Raw genomic sequence first — 22,018 nt, forward strand, 5'->3', positions numbered from 1 at the left:
GTGTTGGTTTTTGCTGTACAACAATGTGAATCAGTCATAATTATATATGTCCCCTCCCCACCAATCCCGCCGCTCTCGGTCCTCACAGAGCGCCAGGCTGGGCTCCCTGCCTTATACAGCAGCTCCCACCGTCTGCTTTACACGCGATAGTGCAGACATCAGTGCTGCTGTCTCAGCTTAGCCCACCCTCACCTTCCCTGCTGTGTCCACAGGTCTGCTCTCTACTAGGCCCATCAGCACTATCTTTTCCCCCTAGATTCCGTATATATCCATTAACATATGACACTTGTTTTTCTCTGACTTACTTCGTCTGTGTAAGAGGCTCTAGGTTTACCCACCTCACTGCAACTGACTCAAGTTCCTTCCTTTTTATCAACCCAGGTTTTTATGGTTTTCTGTTTGCAATAATAGGAATATCCAAGTACTTGTCTCCCTAACATGGCAAGAAATTTAGAATGACTTTTGTTAATTTTACCTCTCCATTTTCACACACAGTTTTTTCAAGACCACCTTCCTAGCTAATACCCATTTTTCTTTGGCAAACATTCACATCTTCTCTGACTTGTCAGCTCAAATAAAAGACAAATAACATTGTATTGACTATAAAATACCATTGATTGTAAGGTGCATCTTGATTTTGATGGTGCAAAAAGTCATTTACTAGTATCTATTCCTCAATTTTTCAGCTAATATTTTTGGTTGCATATCATGTGCTAGGTCTTATACAGAGTCCTGGGATTACAAACAGAAACAAGATGTGCTTATGAAGGGAAGATTTAGATATTAAATTGCTGCTATACTCCCTTTGAAATAATTCTAAGAGAATTTGGGGAAATAAACAAAATCTTTTTCCTAAAACTTTATAGGATCCTCATGTATTTTCCTGAACCACTGCCCCTCAAATAGTTTTGTTTCTCTTTGTCTTTGGGTACTTTTAAGTTTTGCTACTCCTGCTTGCGTCTGGTGGTACATATTCCTTGTCTTTCTTTGCCTTTGGGATTTTTAAAAAATGTGTTTATTTCTTACCACAGGAGATTGAAATGGGCTCTTTTTTTCCCTCCAAGTTTGTCTAGACTAACAATGGTGTTGATATGGCTTTTAATTTGATATAGTTAAGACTTGCCTCAAATAAACTTCAGTGAATTTAATATATTTTAGGGAGGAAATTATCCACTTTTAAAAATCAAGAAAGAACTAGATTCACTTGATATTGCCTATATTTATGCCTTTTTTTTTTTAGAAAACTTAAAAATTTTTTTACTTAAAAGCAATCACAAACCTACAACTAATTGTTAAGTGTAGAACAGAAGTTATTTGTTTGCTGAACCATTTGAAAATAGGTTGCAGATCTTGTGCCCCCTTACTTCCAAACTTCAGTAGTGTATTTCTCATGTGCAAGGACTTCCTGCTATAAAACTACCATGAAATCATCAGAGTCAGGATATTGACTCTGCAGTACTGCCAGCTAATATTCAGACCACTTTCAAATATTGCCAGTTGTCCCAATAGTGTCCATTTCAGAATCACATGTTGCATTTAGTTGTCGTGTCCCTTATTCTCTATCAGTCCAGAGCAGTCTCTCAGTCTTTGCTTTCTTTAATGACCTTCACACTTTTGAATATTATAGACCAATTATTTTGTAGAATGTCCCTCAATTTAGATTTACCTGATATTTCTCGTGATTAGATTGAGGTTATGCATCTTGGCAGGAATATCACAGAGGGATGCTGTTTCATCTCACTACATCCCATCAAGTGGCATATGATTTTGATTTGTCCTATTATTGATCATATTCACTTGTGTCACTCAGTTAAGTTGCTGCCTGATAAGTTTCTCAACTGTGAAATTACTCTTTCTTTCTAATAAGTATTTCTGTGGAAGTTCTTTGAAACTGTATGAAAATCTCATCCCTCATCAGAATTCCAGTGTATTCATTTATTTGTATCTGCGTGAACTCAGAGTTGTCCATTTTATTGTGTGTTATAATTCCCTTACATCATTATTTTGATGCTCAAATTGTTCTTAATGTAGCCGGCAGAAGTCCCTTCAAGTTGACTTCTGGATCCTTTTGCATGTCTCCATCATTCTTTAAGTACTTCTTTGCTTTCTGGTAAAAGATACTGCATTCCTACACCATAGAGTTCATTCTAATTTTCTCTCAGTCCATAGTTACACGTCTCTTCTTTGGCAGGAAGAAACCTGGCTTCAACTTGATAAATCCTCATGTCTCCCATTGTTACTGCCACCTCCCCCTAAGTTGATGCCCTTCTCAGCTCAGCTGGGTTCTGACACCCTGCACTGGGACGTCCCCCCATTGTCCCCAGTGGACACCCTCCTTGCCTTGCCTAGGGTCTGCCACTGTGCTTGGGGCTGTACCCATGTGTAGTAGATACCTTGTCACCTCACTCAAGCTCTGGTCCTCTGTTTCTCCCCTCCTGTGAGAACCCCTTCACCACTTGGGCTTGGGTACTCTTTCCTCAATTGAAATTTAGCACAGTCTTTTCTCAATAAGTCTATATTAAAAGTACATCTAATTGTATTTCAAAATTTGCAAGTGTTGGTTTGATAGCGTGTTTATGTCAGTTTTTGTTTTAAACCAGGGGTTGACCAGTTAGTAAATAGTTTTGACTTTGTGAGTTGGTAGGCAAAATTGAAGCTATTATGTAGGTGCTTATATAACTACCATTTTTAAATGTAAAAATCATTTTTAGCTTGTGGGCCTTGCAATAGCAGGTGATGGACCAGATTATATAGGTTTTTATTATTAGATAACACTGTTGTTAGGATTTAAAGTTTATAAAATGCCATCTGTGCACTCATTCATTTATTTGTCCATTATTCAACAAATATTAGGCCCAGTGCTATATTCTACAAGGGTATTAGTCACTCAGTCATGTCTAGTTCTTTACAACCCCATGGACTATAGCCTGCCAGGTTCCTCTGTCCATAGAATTCTCCAGGCAAGACTACTGGAATGGGTAGCCCTTCCCTTCTCCAGGGGATCTTCCCAAACCAGGGATCAAACTGAGGTCTTCTACATTCTACAAAGATGTATTATTAACTGATTTTACAACCAAGATGCTGAGACTCTGGTCAGGTAACTTGTTAAACTTACTCAGCTAACAAGTGAAAGAAAAATAATTATGTGTTAACTTTTATCCCCTTGATTTGACAGTAGAATCCATTAGTTAGAGATTCACTTACATTTGTCACAGAATTAAATCTGGAAAGTAAGTCAAGTATCTAGACTTAATAGTTTGCTTCTAGTTTGTTAACTTTCTGTGAGCTGCTGCAGCTCTATATACGTGTATATTAAATATAGCCTATGATTCATTATTTAAATAAACATTGGAATCCTGACTCTGAACAAGTTGCTCCCATTGGTTGATGTTTTCTCTAGGTGTGGTTTGGAGAAGACCTGCCTCTAAGTCCACGGAGTCCTCTGACCCCCAGACATGGGCCAGGTTTGGCTGATGTTTGTCAGTATGATGAGTGGATAGCTGTGAGGCATGAGGCCACCCTGTTGCCCATGCAAGAAGACCTGTCAATCTGGTTAAATGGTTTATTAGGTAAGGCTCGCAAAAATACTCAAAATTATGTTCTCTTACCCAGTAATGTTTACTGAGAATCTTACTCTTTGTCAAGGAATCATTGTTCCAGAGGTTGGGGATCCTCTAGAGAAGGAAATATTTGATATCCTTATTGTCACCAAACTTACATTCTATCTTACAGAAGATATTCTGGTTCACTCTGACCCCCAGGGTTTGAATAGTAAGCAAGTTTGAGGCTTAATGGTAGAGGTCAAGTAGTGGTCAAGTAGTTAAAAGCTGTGAATAATCAATGTTTTCATTGTTAACATTAAAAAAAAAATTAAGTGTATTGGTCTAATTTGGGAGTCTATATTTCATTGATTTTTTCCCCCCACTTCGGTTCAGTTCAGTTCAGTCACTCAGTCGTGTCCGACTCTTTGCGACCGCATGAATTGCAGCACGCCAGGCCTCCCTGCCCATCACCAACTCCCGGAGTCCACTCAAACTCATGTCCATCGAGTCGGTGATGCCATCCAGCCATCTCATCCTCTGTCGTCCCCTTCTCCTCCTGCCCCCAATCCCTCCCAGCATCAGAGTCTTTTCCAATGAGTCAACTCTTCACATGAGGTGGCCAAAGTACTGGAGTTTCAGCTTTAGCATCATTCCTTCCAAAGAACACCCAGGACTGATCTCCTCTAGAATGGACTGGTTGGATCTCCTTGTAGTCCAAGGGACTCTCAAGAGTCTTCTGCAACACCACAGTTCAAAAGCATCAATTCTTCTGTGCTCAGCTTTCTTCACAGTCCAACTCTCACATCCCCCCCTCCTTAAACCTGTGTAAAGCATGAGATTCTGGGTGGAATATATGCTGTAATTAAAATGATTTCTGTTTCCCTGGTGGCTCAGCTGGTGAAGAATCCAGCTGCAATGTGGGAGACCTGAGTTTGATCCCTGGGTTGGGAAGATCTCCTGAAGAAGGGAATGGCTACCCACTCTAGTATTCTGGCCTGGAGAATTCCGTGGACTGTACCATCCATGGGGTTGCAAAGAGTTGGACACAACTGAGCAACTTTCACTTCACTTCTGTTTCTGAAGCTCTGAGGGGCACAGGCATATGAAACCTAGGAGGAAGTGTTGGGATGGGTAATACATGGCATCTTACTTCTTTACTCAGAGGGTGTGAGTGCTCTGAACTTTACCCCTGGGGGCAGGGGGTGGGGGAAATCTCTTTTAAATAACAGAATTTTGTGTAGTCTTCCAAAGTTTTCATGAAAAAGTATACATACATCTCATCTATGGTCTTTCAAGATAATTAAACACACACTAAACACTCACTCTAAAGATCTCATATCAGTTTGAAGATTTGGATAATTTTTTGAATATTATTATGAATAATTATTATGAATTATTATTATTTTGAATATTATGTAATAATGCTTCCAAAAAGAGGATTTTAGAGGTGAAAAGCTGATATTTCCTGAATGCTTGTTATATTGTTCTTTCATTTTTAAATTGCAACAAAATCCATCTTACAGAGAATCTTTCTTGTGCATGCAGCTGTAATGTGCAGTGAATCAAAACTGAATAGTGAATATTGAAATATAAAACACTTCGGTGTTTTTAAATGAAATAAAGTAAATGTCATTTTATTTTTTCTGTGCTTCTATACCACAGATGTTTTTGTTTCATTTGACTTTCACTTAATTTGACATTATCTGCTGTTTTAACTATAATATCTAAGAGTGAATACCTGGGATCTGATCTAGTGTTTGTCTTGTGTTTCAGCTATAATCTGATTACATTTAATTAAATTTTAGCCATATTGTTTGGATTTACCATTTCTGGAAGAATCTTAGCTTTGAAATATGTTCTTAGGTATTGAAGTTAAGGCCGAAAGGCTATTGGAAGAACTTGATAATGGAGTGCTCTTATGCCAACTGATTGATGTTCTTCAAAACATGGTGAAAACATGCAACTCTGAAGAACCTGTGGTAAGAAAATGTTTGACAGTAGTGATATTGTACTTCGGTACATATTGATTTGTTTATGGACACTTTTCTACAAGGTTATAAACTTTTACCTCAACTATATGTAAATCTTGGATAATTTACTTAATCTTTTTGAGCATCTTAAAAAAAATTCTCACTTGTAAAATGGAGATATTAACATTTACCTTATAGAATATAGTTTCGAACAGTCAACAAAATTAAATGAGATAATATAGAGATAGTGGTTAGCTTAGTGCCTGGTGTATAATAAATATGTAATAGCTAGCTCTGCCTGAGAATAATAGTACCTTCCTTATAGGATTACTGTAAGAGTTAAATGAAAAAAGAGGTTATGATGGTTCCTGGCACACAGTTAAGAGCTATCTTCATCATCATCTTATTATTCCTTATATACTATGTTGATGGTAAATTCTATAAGTATTGGTTGAATGAATAATACTTTTCTTAGACAGTTTTCCTCAATTGGCTGTGAGGTTGCGATTTGAAGTAGATAAGGTTTTCTCTCTTTTTATCAAATATGGATGTTTTCATTCATGGGATCTGAGGTTTGCGAGTGGGTTCTAAGCATGAGCCTAGTGCTGGTAGAAATATAAACTAGTATCATCTTTCTGGGAGAAAATAAGTAATACATATCACATTGAAAATAAAGCATATTGTTTGATGTATAACATAATTCTAATTCCAGGAATTTATTCTAAAAAACCACAAATTCACAAGAACTATTGTGCAAAAAAAATTTAAGAACCTAAATGCTCGTCAGTAAAGAAGTTGTTTAAAATTAATTATGGTACCTAAATAGTAGAATATTATCTGTTCATTAGAAATGACTATTTTATTTACCCTAAAGGATGCCTGCAACCTGTCATTAAGTATGCATATGCACTTACGCAAATCAGACTACAGAATAGTGTGTTTATGCAGCAGTATGTAGGGACACATATGCTTGTGTATGTCTTACTGAAATGTGAATGAGATTTCAGTTGCTACTAACCATCATTGCATTTGGCAGTGTTGTTTGATTTTATATATATATATATATATATATATATACACACACACACACATACATACAATTAAAAAACTCAGAAACCTATTTTAACTCTGGAAAATAATAGCAACAGGAAGGAAATATAAGGAACTGGTAATAGTGGTTATCTCCAGGGAGTGGAAGGAACGGAGGGGTAGAGGTGGCAGAAAGACATACCCTACTATGCCTGCTGCATTTTAAAAAACCTTATACATGAGTTTCTTATTTCAAGTAAAAATTTAAGACAAAACTGAAAAACTGTGCAGCCTCAGCAGGATTATTTGGTCCAGATAGTAAAAATAAAAACATAGGATTCTGTAAAACTTAGATCATCGATTTTTGAAGATCTTGAATTAAGAATGGGCTACTATTTCATTGGTGAAGTTCTCCTCAAGAAACTCAGAACCGTGTTTGTAAATCTGCAAATAAGGAAGTAAGCAAAAATTAGTCTGTCTATAAACTTTTAACAGCAATAATTTTGTGTTTGTATTTATGTTTGGAGAGATGTACTGTAAAGATGTGCTTTGGAATTCTGTTATTCTTAAAACCTTCTAGAATTAACACCCCAAAAGATATCCTTTTCATTATAAGAGACTGGAATGAAAAGGAGGAAATAAAAAAACACCTGGAGTAACAGGCAAATTTGGCCTTGGAGCTCAGAATGAAGCAGGGCAAAGGCTCATAGAGTTTTGCCAAGAGAATGCACTGATCATGGCAAACACCCTCTTCCAACAACACAAGAGAAGACTCTACACATGGACATCACCAGATGGTCAACACCAAAATCAGATTGATTATGTTCTTTGCAGCCAAAGATGGAGAAGCTCTATAGTCAGAAAAAATAAGACTGGTAGCTGACTGTGGCTCATATCATGAACTCCTTATTGCCAAATTCAAACTTAAATTGAAGACAGTAGGGAAAACCACTAGACCCATTCAGGTATGACCTGAATCAAATCCCTTACGATTATACAGTGGAAGTGACAAATAGATTCAGCTGATTAGATCTGATAGATAGAGTGCCTGAAGAACTATGGACGGAGGTTCATGGCATTGTTCAAGAGGCAGTGATCAAGACCATCCCTAAGAAAAAGAAATGCAGAAAGGCAAAATGGTTGTCTGAGGAGGCCTTACAAACAGCTATGAAAAGAAGAGAAGCGAAAGACGAGAGAAAAGGAAAGATATACCCATTTGAATGCAGAGCTCCAAAAAATAGTATGGAGAGATAAGAAAGTCTTCCTCAGTGATCAATGCAAAGAAATAGAGGAAAACAATAGAATGGGAAAGACTAGAGATCACTTCAAGAAAGTTAGTGATACTGAGGGAACTTTTCATGCAAAGATGGGTACAATAAAGGACAGAAATGGTATGGACCTAACAGAAGCAGAAGAGATTAAGAAGAGGTGGCAAGAATACACAGAAGAACTATACAAAAGAGATCTTCATGACCCAGATAATCACCATGGATGATCACTCACCTAGAGCCAGACATCCTGAAATGTGAAGTCAAGTGGTCCTTAGGAAGCATCACAATGAACAAAGCTAGTGGAGGTGATGGAATTCCAGTTGAGCTCTTTCAAATCCTAGATGATAATGCTGTGAAAGTGCTGCACTCAATATGCCAGCAAATTTGGAAATTTCAGCAGTGGCCACAGGACAGAAAGGGTCAGTTTTCATTCCAATTCCAAAGAAAGGAAATGCCAAAGAATGCTCAAACTACTGCACAATTGCACTCATCTCACACACTAGCAAAGTAGTGCTGAAAATTCTGCAAGCCAGGCTTCAACAGTATGTGAACTGTGAACTTCCAGATGTTCAAGCTGGATTTAGAAAAGGCAGAGGAACCAGAGATCAAATTGCCAAAATCCACTGGATCATTGAAAAAGCAAGAGAGTTCCAGAAAAACATCTATGTCTGCTTTATTGACTATGCCAAAGCCATTGACTGTGTGGAACACAACAAACTGTGGAAAATTCTGAAAGAGATGGGAATACCAGACCACCTAACCTGCCTCCTGAGAAATCTGTATGCAGGCCAGGAAGCAACAGTTAGAACTAGACATGGAACAACAGACTGGTTCCAAATCGGGAAAGGAGTACATCTAGGCTGTTACTGTCACCCCGCTTATTTAACTTATATGCAGAGTACATCATGAGAAATGCTGGACTGGGATGAAGCACAAGCTGGAATGAAGATTGCTGGGAGAAATATCAATAATCTCAGATATGCAGATGACACAATGCTTATGGTAGAAACTGAAGAACAACTAAAGAGCCTCTTGATGAAAGAGGAGAGTGAAAAATTGGCTTAAAACTCAACATTCCAAAAACTACGATCATGGCATCTGGTCCCATCACTTCATGGCAAATAGATGGGGAAACAGTGGCAGACTATTTTAGGGGGCTCCAAAATCACTGTAGATGGTGACTGCAGTCATGAAATTAAAAAGCAGAGACATTACTTTACCAACAAAGGTCCATCTAGTCAAAGCTATGATTCTTCTAGTAGTCATGTATGGATGTGAGAGTTGGAATATAAAGAAAGCTGAGTGCCGAAGCATTGATACTTTTGAACTGTGGTGCTGGAGAAGACTCTTGAGAGTCCCTTGGACTGCCAGGAGGTCCAACCAGTCCATCCTAAAGGAAATCAGTTCTGAATATTCATTGGAAGGACTGCTGCTGAAGCTGAAACTCCAATACTTTGGCCACCTGATTTGAAGAACTGACTCATTGGAAAAGACCCTGATGCTGGGAAAGATTGAAGCAGGAGGAGAAGGGGACGACAGAGGATGAGATGGTTGGATGGCATCACCAACTCAATGGAGATGAGTTTGAGTAAACTCTGGGAGTTGGTGATGGATAGGGGTGCCTGGTGTGCTACAGTCCATGGGGTCACAATGAGTCAGACATGACTGAGTAACTGAACTGAACTGAACTGCTAATTTTGACCAGATTGTTTTCCTAAAAATGACTTTATGGAATATATTGGGTTGGCCAAAAAGTTCATTCGAGTTTTTCTGTACAATCTTATGGAAAAACCCAAACAAACCTTTAGGCCAACCCAATACTTATTAAATAAAGCAAAATAATTTTTGAAGATGCATTTCTCCCTAGTGCTGTAAATCTTTAGCTACCTTCAAGGGACTAAACATTTATTAATGCCCATTTTAATGCCCATATTAAAATGAATATCTAATGAAAATATTCTTGATACCTGTTTGAAATTATTCTTTTGTCTTTTCCAGAATTTTCCAATGAGAAAAGTGCCCTGTAAGAAAGATGCTGCATCTGGTTCATTCTTTGCTAGAGACAATACTGCGAACTTCCTTCACTGGTGCAGGCATATTGGGGTTGATGAGACTTACCTCTTTGAATCTGAAGGTTTAGGTAAATGTTGTAGTCATATTTAATGTTTATTAGGATAGTTTTGGAGAAGGAAATGGCAACCCACTCCAGTGTTCTTGCCTGGAGAATCCCAGGGACGGCAGAGCCTGGTGGGCTGCCGTCTATGGGGTCGCACAGAGTCGGACACGACTGAAGCGACTTAGCAGCAGCAGGATATTTTTGTACGCCTCACTTCTAGTTCTTCTTTCCAAATAAGAACTCAAATGCCACATCTCATTTTCCTAGAAAAATTTATGTTCTAAATAGATGTGAAACAATTGGAAAATCAGATTCCAAATCAAATACATGATTAAACTTTTCATTTATAGTTATAAATCCTATATATCTAGAATGGCCTAGACAGACGTTGCTTCCTAAATGAATTGGCTATGGGAAAGTTCTGGACTAATGCTTATTAACTAACTAATGTTTTAATCAAGAATTACTCAATAAAGTCTAAAGGTAATCTCTCTTTGACCATATAATTACAGAAATAGCAGAAGGTCAAATGATGTATATTCATGGTGTTTAGATTTACCTCATAAACAGACGCTGCCAACTTGGTTATCTAAATGGATTAATGTTTTTGACAATTCATTTAAAAAAATCATGCTCTACTGGAGAATTATTGATATATTTTCTCATTTCATTTAATTCAACAGAAGCGTCTGTGCAGTGACCAAACTGAAAGCTATCTAAGTTTTTTTACTTGACTGTCTGTAATTCCCTCAAAGTATTTATATATGTATAATTGCCTGTTTAATTTGCCCCTTAAAATATGTGGTCTTATTTTTTCACAGTTTTGCACAAAGATCCAAGACAGGTGTATCTTTGTCTTCTTGAAATTGGTCGAATTGTCTCAAGGTATGTATTCCACAATATTTCAGGCTTGTGCAAAGTCATAAAGATGTTTTAGGCTACTTTATTTTATCTAGAATACTATTTTCTATAAATGAAAATATTTTTTAATTGGAATAAAGTAACTTAATTTACTATTTTTTCTTTCTTTTTGTTCCTTTAGTAACTTTGTTCATGTGAGCTGTGTCAACATTTGCTTGTTCCTATAGCTTGCCTTTATTTAATATTAAACTATAAAAATGGGCACTTAGATTTTTTAGGTTAAGAGTAGAATAAGAACATGCAACCTTTAAGCAGTTCAAAGAGAGGCAAGTCCTTTGAACACAAAGAGGGTTTGATAAGAAAGCCAAGGTTTGGTATTCTCCATACCTACTTCAGTTCTATCTTCACTCATGAGTTGATTTTTAAAGGTACCTTTAGGATCCCAGGTTGAATATTGGGAGCATTCAATAACCCAAATACATATGCTGTGGTGTAAAGGTGATAATCTGAATTTTTGGCAGTCTAAGAGACATTAAAAAGCATTTCCAGATGTTCCGATGAAACTACTGGTAGAAGAGAGTCATACAGACTTTATTTAAAATTAAAAAATAACCTATTGTGATATACATGTAAGTACTTGCCTCAGACTTCACTTGATTGATGAGACCTCATAATTGATTTTCAGATACGGGGTTGAGCCACCAGTATTAGTAAAACTTGAGAAAGAAATTGAACTAGAAGAGACTTTACTTAATACTTCTGGGCCTGAAGATTCCATCAGCATTCCAAAATCGTGTTGTCAGCATGAAGAGCTGCACGAAGCTGTAAGTAACTGTCACACTTTCTTTCAACTGTGATGCGTCAGTCTCATAATTTTCCAGAAGTGTTCCTCTTTCATTTTTATTGTAATTGAAAAGGGGAAAAAACATAGCACGAATGTAAGTGTTTATTGCACTGTTATTTGTAAGTGTGCAAAATTGGAAGCGATATAAATACTCTCAAATTGGACATTGATTAGGTAAATTAGGATTCATTATCTTTACAGAGTAATCATTTTATGTGATCATTATGAAGACCGTATAGCAATAAGAAAAATGTTTATTTTGTATAAAGTATATATCAGAACAAGGAGAATGAAAATAATGGATGTTAGGGTAGAGACTTCAAAGATGATTTTAATTTCTCTAGCTATTTCTTTAATGTTAAAATGTTAATTATCCAATAGATAAAACCAGAGGAGAACATTTTTTTTAGTCACAGTATTTAGTACTTCATTTAGATTCACCACCTTATTTATATTGTGGGTTAGTGCTAATTTGTACTGCTGAATATAAGTGGTGTTTGATATTTTGAACAAAGAAAATAAGTTACCTTTAGTCTTGTTATGAAAACTAAAAGAAAACACATTTCTTGAAACCTGTATGTGCTGTATGAATATATTCAATGTCCACCTATACATACCTGATCTGCCAAGATCTTAGGATCGTGTCTAAAATAGGGAGCAATTGCTATCTGATTCAGTTTTTTGAGTGCTGTGAAGAGTATAGAATTGCAGTTCTGTGTACCTAAGAAACTTTAATGGATAGAAAATAATGACTGAAATAATTACCTCCTTTCAAATTACTTTTTTATCTGATTTATAAATGGTTTAAATAATTATAAATTCTTTCCTCAAGTTCAGATTATTTTTAGCCATCCTTTGCGTGTGGTATGTATGTGTGTGTGTGAATGTGTGTACATATACATGCACATATACCCAGGCTATGAACAAGATAAACTTGATTGAATGGCATATGAAAATCAGTTCTATTTGTAATCATGCTATTTTGTTAAATGAATGATGTTGAGAGATAAATCCAGACACTTCTGATTGGGCCCCAGATGAATCCATAAGTGTCGTCTTGGGTAGATAATTAAGACAGTCATAAATTTCTGTTAGTGTTCAGCTACACTAAGTATATCTGAAGAGACTTTCTTTAATATCATGTCTGTATTCAGTTAACTGAATTTGTTTAGATATACTCTGTATGACAAATAGTTGAGAAAAATAAAGATGGTCTTGATTTTTCAAAAATGTCATTTTAGGAGAACAAAATATTTTCCATAGTGGCTGATATGTGACTTTTTTTCAAGTCACACATATCTCAGGAAATATTTTCATTGAGTCAATTTGTTTTAATTTCCATGTTTTGAATATAGAATTCCTAAATTTTTATTTCAGTTTTTACCATTTGTAAGATATTTACTATAGTTAAAAATTTTGTAAATCCCTTGAGGAGTAGAGGTAGTTCAACTCTCATCTCCGTAGCAGACTATTTGAAATAAAGCAAGTATTTTTAGAAAAATGTCTCTTGAGTTGAGATTTTTAGAATTTACCCTATCTTAGGTGAATAGATACAACTATGTCTATGTCTATTTTAACAGTAACTTTGGAACATAATCTGAATATTCCCCCATAGTATTACTGTAGCATAGCATTAGGAGACAAGTGAAAATTCTAGGTTAAACTTTATCTGACATATATCTGACATATATATATATATATATATATATATATATATATATATATATATAAAAGCATACTTTTAATTCTTTATTCTGTTGGCTTTCTTGGCTTTAAATTTTGTTGTTCTCGTTTAGTCACTCAGCTGTGTCTGGCTCTTTGCGACTCCATGGACTGTAGCCCACCAGTCTCCTCTGTCCATGGGATTTCCCAGGCAGGAATACTGAAGTGGGTTGCCATTTCCTTCTCCCTGACTTGACATATATTAATCCAGGTCTTAAAACAATTCAAGCTTAGTAATGAACTCATACATTTCTTATGAGCTAATGAATGTGTTTTTAATTGACTTCAGTGTGTGCACATTCACAGACCTTTTCTGGTGATCAGTGAGTACACAGTGAGTCTGACTGCACTTGGGCAGAGAGCGAGAGAGAGACTCAATACTTCATCACTGCTAACTTTTATTAGATTAGTAAATGCCTAAGTCTCAGATGGTGAAGAATCTGCCTGCAATGCGGGAGGCCCAGGTTTGATCCCTGGGTTGGGAAAATCCCCTGGAGAAGGAAATGGCAACCCACTCCAGTATTCATGCCTGGAGAGTTCCATGGACAGAGGAGCCTGGAAGGCCACAGCCCATGGGGTAGCAAAGAGTCAGACATGTCTGAGCTACTAACACAGAAGATTAGAGATAATAGTTGAGCTGTCTTTAAATTTTTGTCTTTGAGTTTGATTTTTCCCAGCTATCAAATAACCTTACATTTTAATGTTAAAGTAGTTTTGGCATAAGTCCTAAATTTTTTTATTTATTTTTAATCTTAGGTTAAACACATTGCTGAAGACCCTCCTTGTAGTTGTTCTCATCGGTTTTCTATTGAGTACTTATCTGAAGGACGATATCGACTAGGAGATAAAATACTTTTTATAAGAGTAAGTCCACCATTTACATCCTGTTACACTCAGATCTTTTTTTAAAAGTTAATTTTCATTAAAGTATAGTTGATTTACAATGTTGTGTTAGTTTCTGCCATACAGCAAAGTGAATCAGTTATACGCATACATATATCCACTCTTTTTGTAGATTCTGTTCCCATATAGGACATTATAGAGCATTGAGTAGAGTTCCCTGTGCTATGTAGTAGGTTCTTATTAATATATTTTTATATATAGTAGCCTATATATATGTCAGTTCCAATATCCCAATTTATACCCCCACCCCTCCCCATGTTCAGATCTTATTTTGAGCAACTAACCATAGGGATAGCTAAGACTATTTAGACTTTAGATATAATTGGGGCAAAAAATATCTTTGAATACCTCAGGTAACTTATTTCACTTTCAGACTTCCTAAGAAGGAATAGTTTTCTATCATAAGAAGAAAGAAGCAAAATTAGAACATCTAATAAGATTAAATGTCAGTAAGAAGAAAAATAAATAGAAATATTATAGTTGATAATAACATAAGACTTTGGGTTTTACGTATGAAGCCTTTTTTTTTTGCTGACACAGTATCAGCATCGATACTAATAGCTAATACACATGCTCATTTTCTTCCTTTATCCCTTCTGCAATCTGTTATTGATTAATTGTCCCTGTTGCTGATAAGGAAATTCAAATTTTACCTGTTCAGCATTCTGTCCACTTCTGATACAAGAGCTGTTTCATTCCCAAGTTAGGAATGTAATATAAAAGTATGTAAAAAAATCCAATTTCATTACCCACATTTTCTTTGATTTCATATATTATCATTAGATCCCCATACCCCACTCAGCTCACCCAGAAACAGGTACATGCACTTTCTGTCTTTTAATTAACTTTTTTTTCTTAAGCAATATGATATAGTGACAGTGTACAGAGCGTGGGATTTGGAGTTAAAATTTGCAGAGCAGTCTCATACAGTTGTGCTGATTTGCCTGTTGAATGAATAGGGGCCTGAGGTCCAGCTTAGGCTGTGCTGGCAGACCCAAGATGTACCATTTCTGCATGAAGGCACCATTTGGGGTTGGCAGCCTGGTGAATGTGAGGCCAGGCCAAGTTGGTGATTTGGGACAGTTTTCTTAATCTCTCAGAGCCGTTAGTTCCTCATCTGCAGAGAAGAACTAGAAATAGATTATATCAAAGTTTTGGAAAGATTAAATTGATATAATTCATATGAATCTAATTTATTAAATTCTAGAGTATAAGATTTGGTCATTTTTATTGTTCTTCTGCAGTTATCAGTATTTTTTCTCTATTATGAGGCATTTTTTTTCTCTTCTGCCTCTCCTTTACTATCTCTACTCCTTTCTTCCTTCAGTAGTGAATTCTCTACTGAGCAGTGTTCTCCTTGTAGTTTTGCACTTAGTAATTTGGATTTTTAGGATGTAAGCTGTGTGTTTATATCTTCTTACAAACTGGAAGACTATTGTTAGTGTCATGATTCAGTATGAATTAAATTTTAATAATACAAGAAAGAGACTGTCAATTTATAGTGAAGCTGTTGGCAAATACACTGCATTTCATAATCACAGACACCACAGACTGTGACTGCTAATAAATTATGGCTGCACCTTACAGTTTTACAGCTTTATTTTTTGCTTTCTTTTGGGGAAAAGATGCTTCATGGAAAACATGTCATGGTCCGTGTTGGTGGAGGCTGGGATACTCTTCAAGGATTTTTACTTAAATATGACCCCTGTCGAATATTACAGTTTGCTACGCTAGAACAGAAAATTCTAGCATTTCAAAAAGGAGTTTCCAATGAAAGTGTGGCTGATTCGCCCGCCAGAACACCTCAGCCTCCTGAAATGAATCCTTTGTCAGCAGTTAGCATGTTTCAGAAACAAAACTCAAAACCTGGCGCACCGGTTGGTATTCCAAGGGGCAAAGAGAAGCAGGTACATCTGCCAGCTGCATTGCCGTCAGCGTCTTCCCTGAAAGGAGGGAATCTGGCCCCAGGGTCAGTCCGTTCTAAATTGGCAAATTCTCCAGCAGTGTCTTCTCATCTCAAACTCGCATCTTCAAAGGGCATAACAAAGAAACCACAGACTCCTTCTAACAATGAGTCATCTTCACATGCTTCTTTAAATCCAGTGGGTAAAAGCACTTTTTCACCAGCTTTATCAAGAGCAGCACCTTGTGTATCTGAGTCGTTGAGAAAATGTATCTCATCACCCAGTACTCCTAAGACCAAGCGTGTTCCGGCCCAGAAGTCAAGAGATATGCCTGAGTCTACACTTCTGCCAAATAAGTGTTCTGGAAAAACTGAACCAAAGCATTTGAAACACAATCATGTACCTTCCAGGGATCACGTGGTCTCTCCCTCAGCTGCACATTTAAATTCATCATCAAAGTGTCCAAAGCCACCTAAGGCACATCTGCGTGTGAGGCCTAACCCTTCTTCCTTCCAGTCCCCTGCAAAAGTGACAACAACCAGTTCCAAAACTGTCATCAAGAGTCTGGAAACACGGGCTCAGCCCCGTGGTAGAGCTCCACAAGCCCAGAAACCTAAGTCGGCCCTGAATTTAAACCAGCCACTTTCTGTATCCTCAGTTGCCCCTGTAAAAGCTGCACAGAAATTGAAAGATAAGAATATGGTTTCAGTTGCCAAAAAGCAGCCTCAGAATAAAAGCACATCCCAGAAGACAGGAACCAGCTCCTCCAGGTCCCCGGGCCGTACCCCACTGTCCATCGTGAGTCTTCCCCAGTCTTCTGCCAAAACACAACCTGAACCAAAGTCAGTACAGACTGCCACCAAGAGCCAGTGCTCAGCTACTGGGCCTCCCAAAAGTGGCAAAGCCCCAGCTTCAACCAGGAAACCACCCTCATCTGGCAAGGAGACGGTTAGTGCAGATAAAAAACCTTCGGCTAAAAAGAAGGAAGACGACGACCATTATTTCGTTATGACGGGAAGTAAGAAACCTAGAAAATAAATATGTGTCATTCTAAGAAAACAAGAGAAGAGAAAGAGAGTGAATGTGTTAACTTCACATCCTAAAAGATTTCTCCTGTTTGTGTTTATCCAAATAGGTTCAGACATTAAGTACAATGAGAGGGGGTAGAGGCTGGGCCCAAGAGAAGTCTCATCAGAACTCATATACCTGAATTCACCAGAAGGTACCTTTTTGAGGCAGACAGTGGTAAAATCACTAGGAGGTTCTTATTAGTTATAGACATTTATATCATTTGCCATCCGTGACATTTTTGTTAGTCTCCCCACTAAGGGAAGCATAGTCAAATAACACTACTAGAACTGTAACCATAGTTGCTATATTTTGAGTATATGTTAAAATATGGCAGTTATTACCTGCTGATAGCAATAGAGGTGCTCTTATTATGTTCTTGCGTTATAATTTAAAAGCAACGGTTTGGCACTTGTCTTGGCACCTAATTTAGGTTCCTGATCAGGATTGTTGGAAGAAACAATACCTAGTACTGATGGCTGGTGCACATTTGCTTGCTGTTACACTGGGTGTGGGAGAATTGTTACTACTAAAAAATTCTTTAAGCTTTCCAAATCAGAAAGAACTGATTTTTTTAACTGACTTATGTTAACATCAATAATATTTTGTTACCAGTATTTCTGGTAAAAAAACAAATTAAGATATAAAAATATAAATTGAAATTTGGAAAAAAGTTCATGTATTATTTATAAGAACTTATATTTTTGATGGACATTGTGCAATGTGAAAGAAACAACTTAGTCGTTTCAGCATATTAGAAATATTTTTTAATAATGCAACTTTCTATGCATGCAGATGACAGTTTTTACATTAAAATAATGTTAACATCAAAATTATATTTTTACAGTCTCAAAATTAAGGTGATCGTGAAGAAAAAATGGTGCTGCGTAAAAATTCTATGATGTGATTGTTATTTTCTTTATAGTAATACCCATTTTAATTAGTTTTCCAGTTACATTTTCTTCAATCAAGTCATGCTGGCTTCAGTTTTCCAATGTCAAATGGACAGTCAATAAGTACCTTTTTTTGTTCTGTAGGCAGATTCTCGAAAGAACTTACTCAGATAATGTAATGACTACATAGACTCCATCAATCTAATGTATTTGTAAATAATATGTTTTTAAAGAAATTGTGCCTATTTAAAAAATTGTTAATGTACTTTCAGAAGTTTTAGGGATGTGTTTAATAACTTTACAGTATTATCAGTTATTCCATATTGAGGTTTATGTTTCCCTGTTTTAAACTAAAATGTGTTTCTAAAGAAAAATAATGGTTCACACAAATATGCAATCATAGAATAGCCATCTTAAACTACTAATGTTTATAGATTATAAAGCATGAAACTTTTGTATAAAACTAAGTGATCTTTTGTCTGAGGAATAAAGACAAAAGTTATATGCAAGCTAGTTTTTGAAATAAGTGATGCTTCTCATAAAAGAGATAGTCACCAGAATGGTTTAGTTTCACTGTTGGTCTGGGCATTGAGGGAGATAATATATACATCTTTGGAAAGTGAAGTCAGGAATCAAGAAGTACTAGAAGCTTTACATCTCTAGTGATAAGAAATATTTACTGTATCTTTCAAAAAGGAAGAATTTTACCTTCAGGAAGGTGTTTATTCCTTTGTAAGACCAAACAGTGCTTCTGTATCAGTAACATCAGGAATAAAATTGTCATGTGGTACAAATTCCAAGAAATAGTTTTTATTTTTTTCAATTGGAAGTTAATTCATAAATAGTCCTATTTTCATCAGGCCACTGATGGTAGGAATTTCTAATTCCTATAATTCTGTTTTAATTTCACACTTTGATGCAGTGAGAACATTCTTGAAATACTCATTTTATCCAATATTCATGGTCAGAAAATTTCTCCAATTGTATCCACATTGGATGAATTTTTACTTATAGATGGCTTACTCTTCCAAAGTAAAGCTATTTTTTTTTAAAGTAAGCAATGGCTGAAAGATAATTCTTTCAAATATATTTTGATATGCTCTTAAAAGACCTAGTGTTTCTAACTGTTTTCACAGTTTTAAAAGTACATTGTTGAAGTTGGGAAGAAATTTTCATTTCTTAATAATAGTGCATGATTTTTAAAGTTCCTTTTTATTTAATGAAGTGAATATTAAGCTTAAAGTACTGAAGTACCTGGAAGAAGAAATAATGTGTACTTCCAAGAAAGAATGGAATGTTTTTCTGTTGCTTTAATTTGTTATTATGAATAACATATCAAATTAACCTTCAGGGGAAAATGAAATGCTGACTATTTTTGCATTGTTTGAGCCTTAAAACTTAAATCTTCAAAATGTTTTGATAAATTAGATGATCTCTAACTTTCTTCTTCACACTGAATTTACAGTGCTTAAAGGATAAGGGAAATTTTTTGAGAAGAAGATTGCCATAACCTCTGTGATGTATAGCTGATATAAAAATCTATAACTTTTTAAAAAGCCATCATTAACAATTGTCAAGATACAGTCTTGTATCCAGGTTTGCATACTGACTCCATTTGAATCCAAATTTATGTATATTTTCTTGGAAATGTTTGTATCAGATTTTAACTTAAATATATTTTCTCAAGTATTAAAATTTAACATATATACCAAGTCCTCAATTTACTTTTTTGTGTGTTCTGAGTATATTCTGATCACTTGGTTCATGTGAGAAATTACATATATGATGCAACTAAGACCCAATGCAGCCAAATGAATAGATAAATAGTAAAAAAAAAAAAAAGTTGGTGTTGATTTATCTTATAAGGAGTGTGTATGGTGATGAAGTGATTTAAGAGATTACAATGATAAAACATTAATATATAATACTTCTTAATTGTCTTCATTCTGCCAGGCACAGTATTTATTGCATGGTGTTGGCATGTAGTGTGTTATCTCTTATAATTAACCTCTTGTGGCTAGTCTTTTATGGTTTCATATAATACATTTTATCTAATTTGGCCAACTTTCTTAAATTACTTTTGATAAATTATTTCACAAATTATAATGAATGAATTTAGTAGAATGGATTAATGTTGGGTGTGATTGTTGAGGACCTCTAGTGGTCAAATGTGGCATTGTTGAAACACTTTTATCAACTTAAATCACTGTTTTTTACAACCTCTGTCGAGTTATGGGAGATAGAGGAATAGGATAGTCATCACAGTCAAGAACCTTGGGTTTACATAGCACTGTGAAACTCATGCAGCACTTTTAATTACATTAACATCCAGTCTTCTGAACAGTTCCGTGAGACAGTATTATCTTCTTTAGAATATAAACTCCATAAAGACAGGAATTGCATCTGTTTTGTTTACCGATGTTTTCCAAAGCCTAAGCCAATGCTTGGCACATAGTAGACATTCAGTAAATATTTGTTAATAAAAAAATGAATGAACTCTTTTTTTGTAGGTGAGGAAACTAAGGCTCAAGATGATTGACAGTAGTAAATATAAAAGTTTCCTAGTAGGATTGCTTAACTGAATTTTATTTAAAGCATAATTTTACTTTTACCTATTTATAATTTTACACAAACTTGGTTTGTTCTTTGTGTAATTTGATAAAATAGGAATTCAGTGGCATCTTTTAAAAACTGTTGGAATATCACATCCTCTGTTTCCTTTCTTTCTTTCATTATTTAATTGGTTTTGATTTACTCTTTTTTATTTGTATCATTTCGTTTTAGATTCTGCATATAAGGGATGTCACAGTATATTTCTCTGTCTGACTTTACTCAGTGTGACTGTCTCTTAAGGAATTGCCCTTTATTTTAAATATTCTAAACTTGAATAAATTTATAGAGATTAGTGTATTCTTGCATTTTTAATTTAATGTTTATAAAACACTTACCTGTATTCAAAGTAAGTTCTAGGAATGATGAATGTTTGTACTCAAGTCTCAGGACAATGTCGTGAAGTCAAGGTGCTCTGTAAATATTTGCTGGATAAATGGATGAAAAAAATAAGTTAAAGCTAGCACAAAATACTTATATTGGCAATTAAAATAAATTTCCTGCTAGTGCAGTGGAAATAGATTTTGGTGAAAGGTACTACTTGCAGGTGGCCCCAGAATCTCCAGGTTTAAAAACATTAAAAAAAAAAAATTGCCCTTTGAGTGAACAGAAAAAATAAATTTTCTTCTTCTTCCAGAAAGAATAAATAAATTTAAATTTCTCTCACACAGCCCTGACAAGGTAATACAAAGTTGGGTCATGTAATTTCAGTAATTACTTCAGTAATTCACTGCACCATGCTAGGTGCTCAGTTCAGTTCAGTTCAGTGGCCGACTCTTTGCGACCCCATGAATCACAGCACGCCAGGCCTCCCTGTCCATCACCAACTCCTGGAGTTCACTCAGACTCATGTCCATCGTCAGTGATGCCATCCAGCCATCTCATCCTCTGTCGTCCCCTTCTCCTCCTGCCCCCAATCCCTCCCAGCATCAGAGTCTTTTCCGATGAGTCAACTCTTCGCATGAGGTAGCCAAAGTACTGGAGTTTCAGCTTTAGCATCATTCCTTCCAAAGAACACCCAGGGCTGATTTCCTTTAGGATGGACTGGTTGGATCTCCTTGCAGTCCAAGGGACTCTCAAGAGTCTTCTCCAACACCACAGTTCAAAAGCATCAATTCTTGAAGAAGGCGCTCAGCCTTCTTCACAGTCCAACTCTCACATCCATACATGACCACAGGAACCCAATAATCAGCTGTGGAAGAAGATGCCAGACTGTGGTGTATGTATACTGGAAGAGGAGTGGAACATGACATTTCTTATTTTATTCCCAAGCCCCCAGGTAACA

General features: G+C 36.0%; 1 protein-coding gene across 2 annotated transcripts in view; it reads left to right on the plus strand.

Moving 5' to 3' along the window:
- The window catches only part of GAS2L3 (growth arrest specific 2 like 3), a 34,696-nt gene extending 14,861 nt beyond the window's left edge, over positions 1–19,835 (plus strand). For both annotated transcript variants that reach the window (XM_069581059.1, XM_069581060.1), the window contains exons 3-9: positions 3,401–3,569; positions 5,406–5,521; positions 9,811–9,952; positions 10,750–10,813; positions 11,475–11,613; positions 14,112–14,219; positions 15,884–19,835. In XM_069581059.1, coding sequence (XP_069437160.1) covers positions 3,401–3,569; positions 5,406–5,521; positions 9,811–9,952; positions 10,750–10,813; positions 11,475–11,613; positions 14,112–14,219; positions 15,884–17,200 — 2,055 coding nt within the window. In that variant the 3' untranslated portion in view covers positions 17,201–19,835. The remainder of the gene's footprint in view (positions 1–3,400; positions 3,570–5,405; positions 5,522–9,810; positions 9,953–10,749; positions 10,814–11,474; positions 11,614–14,111; positions 14,220–15,883) is intronic.
- Positions 19,836–22,018: the final 2,183 nt, after the last annotated feature.

Source organism: Ovis canadensis, chromosome 3, assembly GCF_042477335.2.
Source record: "Ovis canadensis isolate MfBH-ARS-UI-01 breed Bighorn chromosome 3, ARS-UI_OviCan_v2, whole genome shotgun sequence".
Taxonomy (NCBI): domain Eukaryota; kingdom Metazoa; phylum Chordata; class Mammalia; order Artiodactyla; family Bovidae; genus Ovis; species Ovis canadensis.